Source organism: Argopecten irradians, chromosome 5, assembly GCF_041381155.1.
Source record: "Argopecten irradians isolate NY chromosome 5, Ai_NY, whole genome shotgun sequence".
Taxonomy (NCBI): Eukaryota; Metazoa; Mollusca; class Bivalvia; order Pectinida; family Pectinidae; genus Argopecten; species Argopecten irradians.
In genome coordinates, this window is record NC_091138.1 from 20,629,117 (window position 1) to 20,644,315 (window position 15,199).

At 36.3% G+C, this 15,199-nt stretch overlaps 1 protein-coding gene across 1 annotated transcript in view; it reads left to right on the top strand.

The window, feature by feature from the left end:
- The window catches only part of LOC138323175 (WW domain-binding protein 11-like), a 30,006-nt gene that overhangs the window by 2,468 nt on the left and 12,339 nt on the right, over positions 1-15,199 (top strand). The window contains exons 2-14 of the mRNA XM_069267583.1: positions 454-485; positions 780-873; positions 1,053-1,150; positions 1,413-1,500; positions 1,812-1,883; positions 2,233-2,329; positions 2,537-2,658; positions 3,244-3,354; positions 3,943-4,367; positions 4,501-4,672; positions 4,925-5,113; positions 5,502-5,789; positions 6,033-6,180. Of these exons, the coding sequence (XP_069123684.1) occupies positions 454-485; positions 780-873; positions 1,053-1,150; positions 1,413-1,500; positions 1,812-1,883; positions 2,233-2,329; positions 2,537-2,658; positions 3,244-3,354; positions 3,943-4,367; positions 4,501-4,672; positions 4,925-5,113; positions 5,502-5,789; positions 6,033-6,160 (1,916 nt within the window). The 3' untranslated portion in view covers positions 6,161-6,180. The remainder of the gene's footprint in view (positions 1-453; positions 486-779; positions 874-1,052; positions 1,151-1,412; positions 1,501-1,811; positions 1,884-2,232; positions 2,330-2,536; positions 2,659-3,243; positions 3,355-3,942; positions 4,368-4,500; positions 4,673-4,924; positions 5,114-5,501; positions 5,790-6,032; positions 6,181-15,199) is intronic.

The following is a 15,199-nucleotide window of genomic DNA, read 5'->3' on the forward strand; positions in this document are numbered from 1 at the left end:
GCAGAGACAGTGATTACATAAAATCCTGCTGTCTGTTACATTGTCACCCTGTAGGGACTTGGCAATATAATGACCCCCTGAATTGATAAACAAGTTCATCCTCGGAGGGGGAGCATGTAACCCTGGTTAATACTAGCTGCAATTTACCGGTACCTCTTAACGTTAGGTAGAGGGATCGGCATCTCTTAAGCTCTATCAGCTGAACGCCAGACCTGACCTATATTTTGACCTTTCACTTAGAAAAAGTCTATTTACACTACTTGGTTAGATGCAAGCAGTTTTGACAAATTGTCTTGTCTCACTCTAACCGTAATGCTTATCCACCAAGTTGTGAAATGCAAAGTTGGTTTATAGATTGTCTTGGGTTTAAGCTTTGTATGTTATTGTATGTATATCGTAAGTATAATCAAGCATTTGCCAAGTAAATAATTTAATCATTTTGCTTTTTTCTAGGAAAGGAAGCGAGGAAGAAAGAGCTGAAAAAGGTATTCATTGGTTATACTTATATAGCAGTCATTGTTTTTGTTTTTGTTTTTTTTTATTATCATTTCTGTTGGAATAAAAATCATCCATTAATAAAGCAAAAAAAAAGGGGGAGGGGAGTATCATTGACTGCTTAGTTTAAGTTTAAAAAATATGCTAAATAGTTAATATGTGATATAGAAGTTAGTGCATGCAATTCCATATTTAGAGATGTTATAACTTTTATCTGTGTTTCATTTCATGTTTTTCAGCTGCTGCCATATCAAGGTATAATATAAAGTTGTATTTATTTGTAGAACAAGAAGCAGCGTATGATGGTCCGACAAGCCGTCCTGAAGGGCAAAGATCCACTGAAACTGCTACAGGAAATGGAAATGATTGATAAAATGGGTAAGTGGCTAAGTGTATAATTTTATAAAACATATTCAACCCTAACAATGATCTTCTCATTTCACCCTTATTTATAAAACCGAACCAGATATGAATTATAGATATGCTGTTACAAAAAAACGATCATTTATATATTTATGTTATTCTGTCTTCAATATTAAATTGTCTTTCTTTTACAGAATATAACCCAATTGAAGCACCAAAGTTAAACGAGAAAGTATTAAAAGATAAAAGAAAAAAATTAAAGGAGACATTTCAAAGGGTCATGAAATTATATGTAAGTAACAATTAATTGAACTATGTATGTTTGAAAATCTTTTGCTCAACAAAGAAAGTCCTTTTCTTTCCAGAACATGTTTTTGACAATATAATAAATGCTTGATATATAAAAGAAATAAAAACAGAAACTTGTATTACATTTAAATCAACAAATTTCATTGATTAATTTCAGTTACAATGAAAATCTGAACAATAACATCACTAGTATCAGAGTGTTTGTGAATCATACAAACCAAATATTATAATTCTTGTTTTCACAGGAAAAAGAAAATCCTGACTTTGCTCGTGATTTGCGAAAATCTGAAAATGACTATGAAAAGAAAAGAATGCAGCTTCAAGTATATTTTGGTGAGGTGAAAAGAATGAAGTGAAAGTAAAAAAAGCTGGTGAACATAATTGTTTTACTGGTGTTTAATTAAAATACAGCGATGTTATCTAAATCTGCCTCAGTGTGTGTTAAAAATCATTGGTACATATCTATATATATATAATAAATAAATGTTGAATATCCTTATGATTGAATTTAAATACTAAAAAACTGCCATCTCTAGCGCTTTCACAGCTAGCTGCCACTGTTTAGGAGATGTTTAATGATGTATATATATATAGTCATACAGATGATACAGATAACTACAATCAATTATCTCTTTATTGAACAGAGCAAGTGAAGAACGCTGAGCGAGTACAGCTGGATCAGATTCCCTTACCGGATATACCACAACATAGTACAAGTAAGTCATAAGTGTACTGAACTGGTCTTTAGAAAATGTTTCAATCAACTTTGTAAATTAAAGCAAAAATTAATTTTAGTTAGGAATATTAAAGATTTTTTTTCTAAATGACCTTTTAAACTAGAAACATTCAGGTAGAACTCTGGGCAAGTGATTAAAATGTGGGTAATTCCAATCCTCCTACAAAAACCTGTATGAAGATCAGCACATTACTGTTTAATCTTGCCAGCTGATAAAGATTAGTTGCAGAAGCCTTGATGATAATTTGTGAACTGCTATGTTGTGATGATGTTTGATAAAGATTTTAAAGTACTACTTATTATATTTTTACATGAATCCTGTGTTACAGTTCCTTCCTTGATCCCTCTCCCTAATGAAATCCCTATACCTAGTCTAGACGACATCAAACAGCCCCATGGAATTCTCAAAAAGTCCTCTGCGTACGGGTAAGTTATAAGGATATGATTCTTTGATGTGGGAAGGAGCTCTTCTATGGCTGATAATTGTAATATTCAATAATATTGGTGCCAGATACTGAAACATAAAACAAAATTCCTGATAAGCCAGAGATTTTATGATGAGAAAATAAGAAAATCCTTTGATATATTTATGACATTGACTGCTATGAAGTAGGCATCTGCTGCATGTTATAGACAAAGAGAAGTAACAGCTATGGAGATAGAAGTGGCCAGACGAAGAAAGCCTGCCGGTCCCCCTCCTGGCCCTCCACCAGAACTGTCAGACAGTGAGGATGAGGAATATGATCCTGCTAAAGGTATGAAGATATTTCAGAACCAGAAAATAGTTTGGTTTAATGTTTCTTTATAAAATATATCTTCTTTATCTGCTCTACACAGTAGAAGAATGAAATCCACCTGTGCAGTAACCACGTAGCCTGTATCTGTTGTGGTGGATACAGCTAATCAACTAGACACCTTATCAAATTATTTGAAATCATATCACTTTTATTTTGGAAACACATATCCCAAGGGGGAAAAATGTTAATATCAGAGCGCTATAGTAGTACCCAGGTGTATTGAAATAAGATCAGGGAGTTACTTCCCCTTACCTACATGTTTGAATGTTCATATTTGTTGTGTTTGTTTAGACTATGATAGACTATGCCAGCTGATGGCCATTCATCTTGACATTTAATACCTTTTTGTCAATAAAATATTAGATTAAATTTTAAAGTAGATTTGATAACCTAAAAATATTAATTAAATTTTAAAGTAGATTTGATTCTTTAATGATATTAATGAAGCTTTGTTGAGTTGTTCTAGGTATATAATTATACTTTAGATGAAAAGTCAGAGTCACACATATTATGTTGGCTTACAAAGTTATGTCCCTTTGACAGACATCGAGGAGAACTTAGGAACAGTAGATGTAGACATTGAGGCGGCCCACGAGATGATGGCAGAGGATGAGCCCATGTTACCAGAGCCAGATCTGGAGGAATCTCAGCAAGGTAACATCATACTTACATGTTAGGTGGTCATAGGTTAGATTAAATCTAGTAATTGATTAAGATGCTCCACCGCTGACAGAGCATAAATGATATTTATCACTTAAACAATAATTGGTGTTTAATCGTGTATATATAGGTCTAATTAACACAAAAAATAATAAAATAAAATAGTTTATTTTGCCTTTGGTGCATGCCCAATCAGTACTTCATTCCATATAGGATATAGTGCTACGGAATTTTTGCGGGATGCAATTAATTATTTTTTGTAATTTTAACTTGAAATAAAGTTAGAAGCTCAGACTTTTCAATTGTGGTAATAATGTAAAGTAAGTAACTTTTGTAACCGAAGAAAAATTCTAATTTGTCTGCTCCTGTGTTTTATAGTGAAAAAATACCATTTGTCAGCGGTGGAGCATCTTTAATGTTTTCACCACTCTCAATCTCTCTATCCATGTAATGATAAGTACATCTGTTATTAACCTTTCTCACACGAGATTTGTAATTACATTCATTTTGGAGTCCATAGAATACTGTTTTCATATAATTTGTACTAATAAGTCAGTTAAGTTGAATTCTCCATGTTTTCAGCTAAGCAGAGAAAGATTCGGTTTGCCGATGATGATACCAGGGATCCCGACGAGGAGGAAAAAGACACAAGGTTAAAGTTTGGTTTACAGAAAAAGTCTGGGGTGACTCCGTTACAGGCGATGATGTTAAAGATGGCAGGACAGCCAGGTCCCAAGGGTGTCGAGGTCCCACCGGTTACAGAGGAGGAGGATAGCAGGAGTACCAGGTCTCGGGACAGAGATAGAGACCGTGACCGGGACAGAGATCGAGATAGAGACCGCGACAGAGACAGGGACCGTGACAGAGATCGGGATAGGGATAAAGATAGAGAGAGAGACAGAGATAGAGACAGAGACCGTGATAGGGATCGTGACAGAGACCGGGACAGAGAAAGAAGTCGAGATAGAGACAGAGAAAGGGACAGAGATTGGGACAGGGACAGAAGGGTGAGTCATTCCATCATCTTGATGTGTTGTCATTTGGTGATGACACTCATGAAAACTAAACAATATCACTGTCTGTTTAATTAAATCTAATTAATATCATACAATTTTGTGTAATCTTGTTTCTAATCATTAGAGTGAAAGACGAGAAGAAAAGAAGGAGGAAGAAGAGAAGAAGAAAGCTGTGGCAAATCTGCCTGATGGTCCTCCTGGAGATGAGACGGCTCAGCAGGCTTCCTCTAGCAGACTAGTTCCTCCAGGTCCCCCTCCTGGTGCACCCCCAGGCCTCCCTCCAGGTGTACCTCCAGGTCAGACAGTTATCATTTCTAAAGGCCAAGTATGATTAACGTTTGAAAAACAAAACTGCAGATATCACAAAGTTATTTCATTTTCTATGTTAATTGCCAAATTTTTAATTGATATTCCAAACAATTTTGTGTTCAAGTTTATTAAGAATTCAAGTAAGAAGTATGAGCTATCTGTATACAAATTAGGTTCAATGAATGGTTCTACACATATTGTTTCATTAAATCATACAATTATTTTGTTTCCTGACTCAGGTCCCCCTCCTGGTGCCCCTCCAATGATGTTCAGACCCCCCATGTTGCGAGGAGGACCTCCAGGAGCACCCCCCAGGATGATGCCCCCTGGTCCTCCCCCAGGACGCCCCCAGGGTTTACCTCCAGGCCCACCTCCAGGTTTACCACCAAATATCAGACTGCCCCCTCGACTACCCCCAGGACCACCAGGTAATTATATATACTATATACTGGCTATAAACCATTTACATACAGCACTGAATGGTATGCTATGTGCAGCAAAAGAAATCTAACTCCAACTCAGTTTTATGAATATGAGGCCTTCTGTTAAAAGAAATTTGAGTTTAAATATTGATAATAATGTCTGCTATTGATTGTTGTATGAAGGTTATGATTATTGATTTGTGAGAATGTGAAGTAGTAAAATTAGGATTAGCTTTAGTATGATTCTTTTTAACTGGATTTATTTTAAAATGTTCAAATTTATCAATTTTGATGCATTTTACAGAATAATTAATAACCAAGTCTTCTTCACAAATTTCCTAGTTTGTGAGTTTTTCTTTCACAATTTTATCATTGTCTGCCATTTGCCTTCCAGGTGTAATGCCACCGCGATTAATGCGGCCACCAGGTGGGCCACCCAGTGTACTTCCTCCAGGTTTACCTCCCCCTGGTGGAGCCTCTCAGAATCCTAATGTGCTCAGTGCGCCACCTAGTATCATGAAACTTCCTCAGAAAGCTAGCGGGGATGACAAGAAAAACACAGCAACCATCGAGGCCAAGCCACAGATCAAGAATGTGATGGGAGATGTTACAAGATTCACACCAACAGCTCTCAAAGTCAAACGAGAAATCAGAGATGCCAAGGGACGGGTCAAACCCACAGGTAACTTTTACTTCTTTATTTGGGCGTATTTTCTACTGATTTATGTCAGTTGAAGATTGGAAATATAAGTGATAGGGAAACATTGAGGATTTAATTTAAAGTAAGACACTACCCATTACTTGTTATTTGCATTTAAAATTGGTTATCTCCCTTCAGCAGAAGATTTTTCTAATGCAAATTTTTGATACTCCCTGTTTCATTGTCCAAACATAAGTGTATAATGATAAACTGGTTATTTGACAGGAAAAGAAGAGGAGAAGAGGTTATTAGGCTTAGCTCCTGTAGCTGCCCCGGCATCTGTAGCAGCTCAAACCAAGACCAAGGATGACGCCTACGATCAGTTCATGAAGGAAATGGAGGACCTTTTCTGATCACCACCATAACTATCGGGGTGAGTAGATCTTACATCATTATCACCCGTACAACACAAATACATGTCATTATCACCCGTACAACACAAATACATGTCATTATAACACTTACAACACAAATACATGTCATTATAACCCTTACAACACAAATACATGTCATTATAACCCTTACAACACAAATACATGTCATTATAACCCTTACAACACAAATACATGTCATTATAACCCTTACAACACAAATACATGTCATTATAACCCTTACAACACAAATACATGTCATTATAACCCATACACACACACTACAACAAAATACAAATACATGTCATTATAACACTTACAACACAAATACATGTCATTATAACACTTACAACACAAATACATGTCATTATAACCCTTACAACACAAATACATGTCAATATAACCCTTGCAACACAAATACATGTCAATCCATATAACCCTTACAACACAAATACATGTCATTATAACCCTTAACAACACAAATACATGTCATTATAACCCTTACAACACAAATACATGTCATTATAACCCTTACAACACAAATACATGTCATTATAACCCTTACAACACAAATACATGTCATTATAACCCTTACAACACAAATACATGTCATTATAACCCTTACAACACAAATACATGTCATTATAACACTTACAACACAAATACACGTCATTATAACCCTTACAACACAAATACACGTCATTATAACCCTTACAACACAAATACACGTCATTATAACCCGTCTTATACAACACAAATACACGTCAATATAACCCTTACAACACAAATACATGTCAATATAACCCTTGCAACACAAATACATGTCAATATAACCCTTACAACACAAATACATGTTATTATAACCCTTACAATACATATCATTATAACCCTTACAACACAAATACATGTCATTATACCCTTTACAACACAAGTACATGTCATTATAACCCATACAACACAAATACATGTCATTTTAACCCTTAAAACACAAATACATGTCATTTTAACCCTTACAACACAAATACATGTCATTATAACCCTTACAACACAAATACATGTCATTATCACCCATACAACACAAATACATTTCATTCTTTAGTTAAGGAGCTTTATTTAAAGTTGTATGGTCTGTGACTTATTGTATTTTTGGCATAGAAAAAATATTTAGAGTGTTTTACATATATTTCTCCGCCTCTCTAAATTCTAAAACTTTCGATATTTACCGACTTTTGTAAAGTTCGTATTCGCAAAGTATCGGATCTGTTCCGATCTGCATGGGTATTGTTGATATTGACCACATGATACAGCTCGGGAGGTTTAGATCTATACGGGTATCGTCGATGTTGGTCACGTGATGCAATTGGTTTTTCGATATTACTCGAAAGTTTGAAACATGGCGTTGACTGGCAGTTCTTTCAAAACATGTGATATTTCATGCGACATTTACCGCTATGTCAATAGTATATTGGTGTTTTCATGAATCTGAACCATCATATATAAGCATCCATATTCACACATTGTATGTTTTATGAGAGTTTGTGATGTTGAAAATTGCAAGAAATGCAACTTTAAAATCTGTAATGTTTTCCTATAGAGAATTTTAAGTTAAAGATGCTCCACCGCTGACAAATGGTATAATTTCTCTATCAAAAACAGGAGCAGACGATTTAGTATATTTTTTCAGTTATAAAAGTTACTTACTTTACACCATTACCATCATTTAAAAGTTCGAGCTTCTAATTTTACTTCAAGTTAAAAATATGAAAAATAATTAATTGCATCCCGAAAAAATTCAGTGGCACTATATCCTATATGGAATGAAGTACTGATTGCGCATGCATCAAAGGCGAAATAAATTATTTCATATTATTTTTTGTGTTAATCAGGCATATATATACACGATTAAACACCAATTATTGTTCAAATGATGAATATCATTTATGCTCTGTCGGCGGTGGAGCATCTTTAAGTAATTCCTTGAATTTAAGGAATGTTCGTGAAATTGGCCCCTGGTTTGAACATGCTGCGCGAGGGATTAGGTCTCAAGGTAATATGAAGGGACATATGAACCACCTGACCACTGCAGCCCGTCTTAAACTGTGATGTAACATGTATGTAGACTCCCCCTGATGCCCTTGTTGTGCATATTGCATCTTGAGACCGATCAGCCAACAAGATGATCAACATCTTGAATTTGATAGTTGAATTTTTTTACAGCTTTTTCTCAGAATGTACTGAAGAGATCTGTCATAAATTTTATATGTATAGAATTCACATAGGTCCTAGTTGTGTATACAAAAAATGTAGCATTTTGGGATCAACTCATCAACAAGATGGCCGACAGGCAGCCGTCTTAGATTTTGAAAGTTCAAAAAGCACAGAAAAGATTCCTCTTTTCATTGTCAGACATAGATCAGTCAATGGGATCCTTTTGGGATCTCTTATTTCTTTACTACAATGTGTAACTTGTTGAGCTATCCAGATATGAATTGGCTAATTAGTGACCATCTTGGATTTCAACAATGACATAGAAAGGGATATGTTGTATTTGAGGAAGTGGAGTACTGTTATCAAATCTGGTAGAATGATTCCCCATGTCACCTTGATCTGTTGTGTAACTTTTTGGGCAATATGCAGCGGAAATCTTGTGTTTTAAATGAGTTTTTTTATTACTACCTGATAGTAAAGACCAAGGTGAGCTTATGCCATACCGTGGCGTCCGGCGTCCGTCGTCCGTCGTCCGTCGTCCGTCGTCCGTCCGTCCGTCCGTCCGTCAACAATCGACTTCTTCTCCATAACCGCTGGTCGGATTTTAACAAAAATTGACTGGTAGCATCCTTATGGGCTACTAACTGAAAATTGTACAAATGATGGGGCTGACCCCCCAGGGGCCTGAGGGGCGGGGCCAAAAGGGGTCAATTTGGCTATTTCCATATAAACGACTTCTTCTCTGAAACCAAGCATGGGATAGCACCCATAATGCAATGGTAGCATTCTTATAGGGTGGGGATTCAAAATTGTACAAATGATGGGGCTGACCCCCCGAGGGGCCTGAGGGGCGGGGTCAAAAGGGGTCAATTTGGCTATTTCCATATAAACAACTTCTTCTCTGAAACCAAGCATGGGATAGCACCCATAATGCAATGGTAGCATCCTTATAGGGTGGGGATTCAAAATTGTACAAATGATGGGGCTGACCCCCCGGGGGCCTGAGGGGCGGGGTCAAATGGGGTCAATTTGGCTATTTCCATATAAACGACTTCTTCTCTGAAACTAAGCATGAGATAGCACTCATAATGCAATGGTAGTATCGTTATAGGGTAGGGATTAAAAATTGTACAAATGATGTGGCTGACCCCCCGGGGGCCTGAGGGGCGGGGTCAAATGGGGTCAATTTGGCTATTTCCATATAAACGACTTCTTCTCTGAAACCAAGCATTGGATAGCACCCATAATGCAATGGTAGCATCCTTATAGGGTGGGGATTCAAAATTGTACAAATGATGGGGCTGACCCCCCGGGGGCCTGAGGGGCGGTGTCAAATGGGGTCAATTTGGCTATTTCCATATAAACGACTTCTTCTCTGAAACTAAGCATGAGATAGCACTCATAATGCAATGGTAGTATCTTTATAGGTTGGGGATTCAAAATTGTACAAATGATGGGGCTGACCGCCGGGGGGCCTGAGGGGCGGGGTCAAAAGGGTTCAATTTGGCTTATTTCCATATAAACGACTTCTTCTCTGAAACCAAGCATGGGATAGCACCCATAATGCAATGATAGCATCCTTATAGGATGGGGATTCAAAATTGTACAAATGATGGGGCTGACCCCCAGGGGGCCTGAGGGGCGGGGTCAAAAGGGGCCAATTTGGCTATTTCCATATAAACGACTTCTTCTCTGAAACTAAGCATGGTATAGCACCCATAATGCAATGGTAGCATCTTTATAGGGTGGGGATTCAAAATTGTGCAAATGATGGGGCTGACCCCCAGGGGGCCTGAGGGGCGGGGTCGAAAGTGGCCAATTTGGCTCTTTCCATATAAACGACTTCTTCTCTGAAACTAAGCACGGTATAGCACCCATAATACAATGGTAGTATCCTTATAGTGTGGGGATTCAAAATTGTGCAAATGATAGGGCTAACCCCCCGGGGGCCTGAGGGGCGGGGTCAAAAGTGGTCAATTTCCATATAAATGACTTTTTCTCTGCAACTTAACATGGGATTACGCTCATAATGCAATGGTTACATCCTTATAGGGTTTGGATTCAAAATTTTGCAAATGATGGGGCTGACCCCCCGGGGGCCTGAAGGGTGGGGTCAAAAGGGGTCAATTTAGCTATTTCCATATAAACGACTTCTTCTCTGCAACTAAGAATGGAAGAGCACTTATAATGCAATGGTAGCATCCTTATAGGGCTGGGATTTGAAATTGTACAAATGATAGGGCTGACCCCCGGGGCCTTAGACGGCAATAGATGCGAGGTCAAAAGGTCAATTAGGCTACTATTTTCATATAAATTACTTTGTCTCTGAACCTATGTATTGGATAGCATATTTGTATGGTATCAATAGCATCATTGTATGGTTGTGATTCAAAATTAAACTTTGGGAGTCAATTTTGCTTATTTTTCTAATTGTCAGAGTCTTGTGATAATTACTAACAAAAAACCAGGTGAGCGATACAGGCCCTCTGGGCCTTTTTTTTATTACTACCTGATAGTAAAGCCGTAATTAATTGCTTTATCGTAAAAGGTAGATCAACTCTGACGAGGGATGGAGACATTAATTCTGCCATTTAACCATTATTTTCGAGTTTTGTATGTTAACTTAATATTGATATATGCTTGTATTACTATCAATGCCAGGTGTGCACAGGTGAAACAAAAAATAAAGAAAATCATATCCTCAGAAAACTACTGGTAGCCCCTTAGACTAGTTCTGAATATTGCAAATTTGGCTGACAGGTAGCCATCTGGGATTTAGACAATTGAAGTTTCTTACTGCTGTTTTTCAGAGAGTACTTTTTTCTAAAGTTTTATCTGTAGGTTCCCCTTGATCTGAAAAAAATTTGTTCTCCAGTTTTGTGATAGAAAAGAAAGAAATTCAGACTTTGACAAAATTGTTTGGTGTTTATGTGGAAAGTCCTGATGCTATCCAAAAGGTTTAAATTAAAAAGGAAAGAAGAGAAAGTTATATATCTTTTATTTGACATATAATATTGGCTGTATCAGATAGAAATGTTGGTTCAGTTCAATCTTTGTTTGGGGGGGTTTAATTACCCATTATGCATTTCATCATCATTGTCAGGTGTGCATAGGTTAGACAAAAAGAAGAAAAAAAGAATCTTTAGGGGGTGAAAATGATGTTTTCTGACAACTATTGACATGTTTATGTAACAAACTACTGCCATAATGTATACAAATCAATTCAGACTGATCTGTGGACAAATAAAAATGTACAGAAGCTGTAACGGGGAAATTAGGTACAAATTATAGATTGATTTCATCATTGATTCCACCATAAATGTCATGACACCTGCTGTTAATTAATCAATCTGTTCACTGAAGCGTAAACACTGATTGTACATTGTGATCGATAATTCGATAACGAATGGCCGATAATTGTTGACCAGTCCAGTTTTTATACTGCATGTTTGTGGACCCGTTAGTGAAGTCGGCCGTAAAAACAAACACTCTAATCCTACGTACATATAGTGTTATAGGTCTGGCCAACAGTGCCATATACACTATGGGTCAAATGACTCCTTTTTCATGGTCATGTTTTTACTGTAGTAATCTGTCAGGTAAACATGTTAATTACAGGTCATGTCATGAACAGTTATAGGCTGTTTACAGTTGGCATCGCAACCTTCTCTTTTTTTTAAGTTTGTAAAATGCATGTTAAGTCACCTGCTGATGATAAGTATGTTTGATATTTTACAACATTTAATTAGTGACATATCTTAAGCCTATATCGCCTTGATTGTTCTGTGTTACTTGAGTGATTGATCCCTCCCCAGGGCAGTATACAAATATTTCTCAGGAAGCTTGGAAGCTTAAATCATTTTACCTAATATGTGGGTAGTACACAGTACAGGTCAGAATGTTCATCAGTCTTTCCAATAGTTTGACAATATATTTTGATAATATTTCCCAGACAACATTTGTTTAGACCGAGATAGCCACCAGCTACTACCTGGGAATAACAAAATCTCAGTTGTTTTTGATATTTATATGCTTTTATGACCCAGAGTGTAATTAGATATACCCATACCAGAAACCAAAACGGTTAATTGGAAGCTAATAAAACCTCATTAGCTCATAACACTAATATGTTCTCTACTGAAGTGGGAAATGTCCATACCACATGTAATGTATTGAGGGCAAAAAAAATCAGGGTTTCAGATTTTATATGCAACATTTGATATATATGGGACAAGGAAGTAATTCCAACCGTGTGGACAAAACAAAATTGTCAAATTTTCGAGGCGACTTGCCCCTGTATCAAGACATACAAAACAATTTTTGATAAAGGGGCAGATCGCCTCGAAAATTTGACAATTTTGTTTTGTCCACACGGTTGGAATTACTTCCTTGTCCCATATTTACCATTTGAAGTAATTCGTATCCAACAGACTTACGTTTGATTGGATCCTGTGTCATCTAGAAAATCCTGTTGATATTACTTCTTTGACCATCAACATTTGATATAGATGTACATGTACAATATATAACCATTTAATTAAATTACATTGTTTCTGTAAAATCTATTCCTGGATTAAGGACCACTGGGTACTGGTATTCCACTTCAACTAATAAATGAAAGGGGGGGGGGGGAATGAAAAATGAAATATAAGTTGTACGGCCACCTTTAGATGATCCATTACTGAAATTCTGAAAATACATTATACTTATTTTAATTATGTATTGTTCCAATTTTGATTGAGATTACAGCTAATTTCTGGATAATTAACTGCTTGTGTTGAAGTAAAACATAAACTATATGTGTTATTTAAGTTACTGAAAGTTGCTAGCCAAGACGTCAGTGTAATTTTTTCCCAGACAGAGATTTTAACTAAGATTTTCAGTACGGAATCGTGTATCGGTTGACCTCAAGGTAATGTCTACTTAGACAGTGTAAGGCGTGGAAAGTAATGTATGTAAGTAGGTATGAATCAGCGTTATATCACGAGATATGGAGATAGTGTCAAATTAAAATAGACATTACATAACCATCATGATAAAGGCTGCTATACAAATCAAATTTATAATTAGTATGTGTATAATAGTATTGTGAAGATAGATCAAGTAAATGAAGAAATGACGAGGATATGAGAGAGAAAAAATCATTATTCATTAAAGCACCTCCCTTTTAAATACCTTTCAAACTACATGAACTGATCAGAAATAAAAGATTTTGAAATCTTAGTTAAATATACACATAAATACACTTTGAAAATTAAAAAGAAATGTTGATGAAAATGAGAAGTAATTTATTCCCCTTTTATATACATCTCAGAATGAACTACATGTAATCATAAAGATTTGTTAATTTCAAGTTTGAAAAAAATCTTCATTGGTATACTGAAAATTTGCATAAGCTGTACTCATACCTGTGTATGATATATGTTTAGTATAATTGCTGTTTCATATACCTGTCCACATTATTATCATAAAAAAGACTGCATGCTCAGTCGGTCAGATTTCCTGGGCACCGTTATGGTATTGTTATACCTGAATTCATAATTAGTTTGAGAATTGATTATCAGTATAGGTATTGAGGATGTTCATTGTAATGGTAAGGCGTGGAATGGTAGGACGTTTGTCAGCCATTGTACTAACTGTTGGGCGCGGAATGCTGTGGCATACATCCCCATTGTATTCGCCGTATGTTAATGGGGGACACTGTGATGTTGTCTATAGGGCTAATCAATATGGGGGACTTTACACTGTGTGTATTAGTACACCATTATAGGCCCCTCATATTGACTATCTGCTTATCAGGAATGTCAGCTGAGTTTGTCAATACACAGATCTGAATTGAATTAATTCAAAATATTGCCTACCTTGCACATTTTTGCTGAAGTTTTAATTTGCCCTACACGAAGGTAATAAATATAATGTAAAAACAATTGATTTTTGATATCAAAGACACAAATATATCATTTACATACTATGTACCAGTGTTATGAATTTGTGATTAGGAATGTAGACAAAAAGTCTACACTTATGTCTTTAAGGTGCCTAAAATGTACCAAATTCAACATCAGTAGCATAGTATCAGCAGATGTATCTATTTCCTGTGATACAATTGGAATTTCTTTTTCTTAATTTACCAAGTCTTTGATAAAGACTGTTTCAGTACCATATAGCTGTAGACAGCATAGTTACCTTGTTTAACCTTGATACCTGTTTTACAGATGTAGAGGTACATCACACATCATCAGTAGACAGCATAGTCACCTTGTTTAACCTTGATACCTGTTTTATAGATGTAGAGGTACATCACACATCATCAGTAGACAGCATAGTTACCTTGTTTAACCTTGATACCTGTTTTACAGATGTAGAGGTACATCACACATCATCAGTAGACAGCATAGTTACCTTGTTTAACCTTGATACCTGTTTTACAGATGTAGAGGTACATCACACATCATCAGTAGACAGCATAGTCACCTTGTTTAACCTTGATACCTGTTTTACAGATGTAGAGGTACATCACACATCATCAGTAGACAGCATAGTCACCTTGTTTAACCTTGATACCTGTTTTATAGATGTAGAGGTACATCACACATCATCAGTAGACAGCATAGTCACCTTGTTTAACCTTGATACCTGTTTTACAGATGTAGAGGTACATCACACATCATCAGTAGACAGCATAGTCACCTTGTTTAACCTTGATACCTGTTTTATAGATGTAGAGGTACATCACACATCATCAGTAGACAGCATAGTCACCTTGTTTAACCTTGATACCTGTTTTATAGATGTAGAGGTACATCACACATC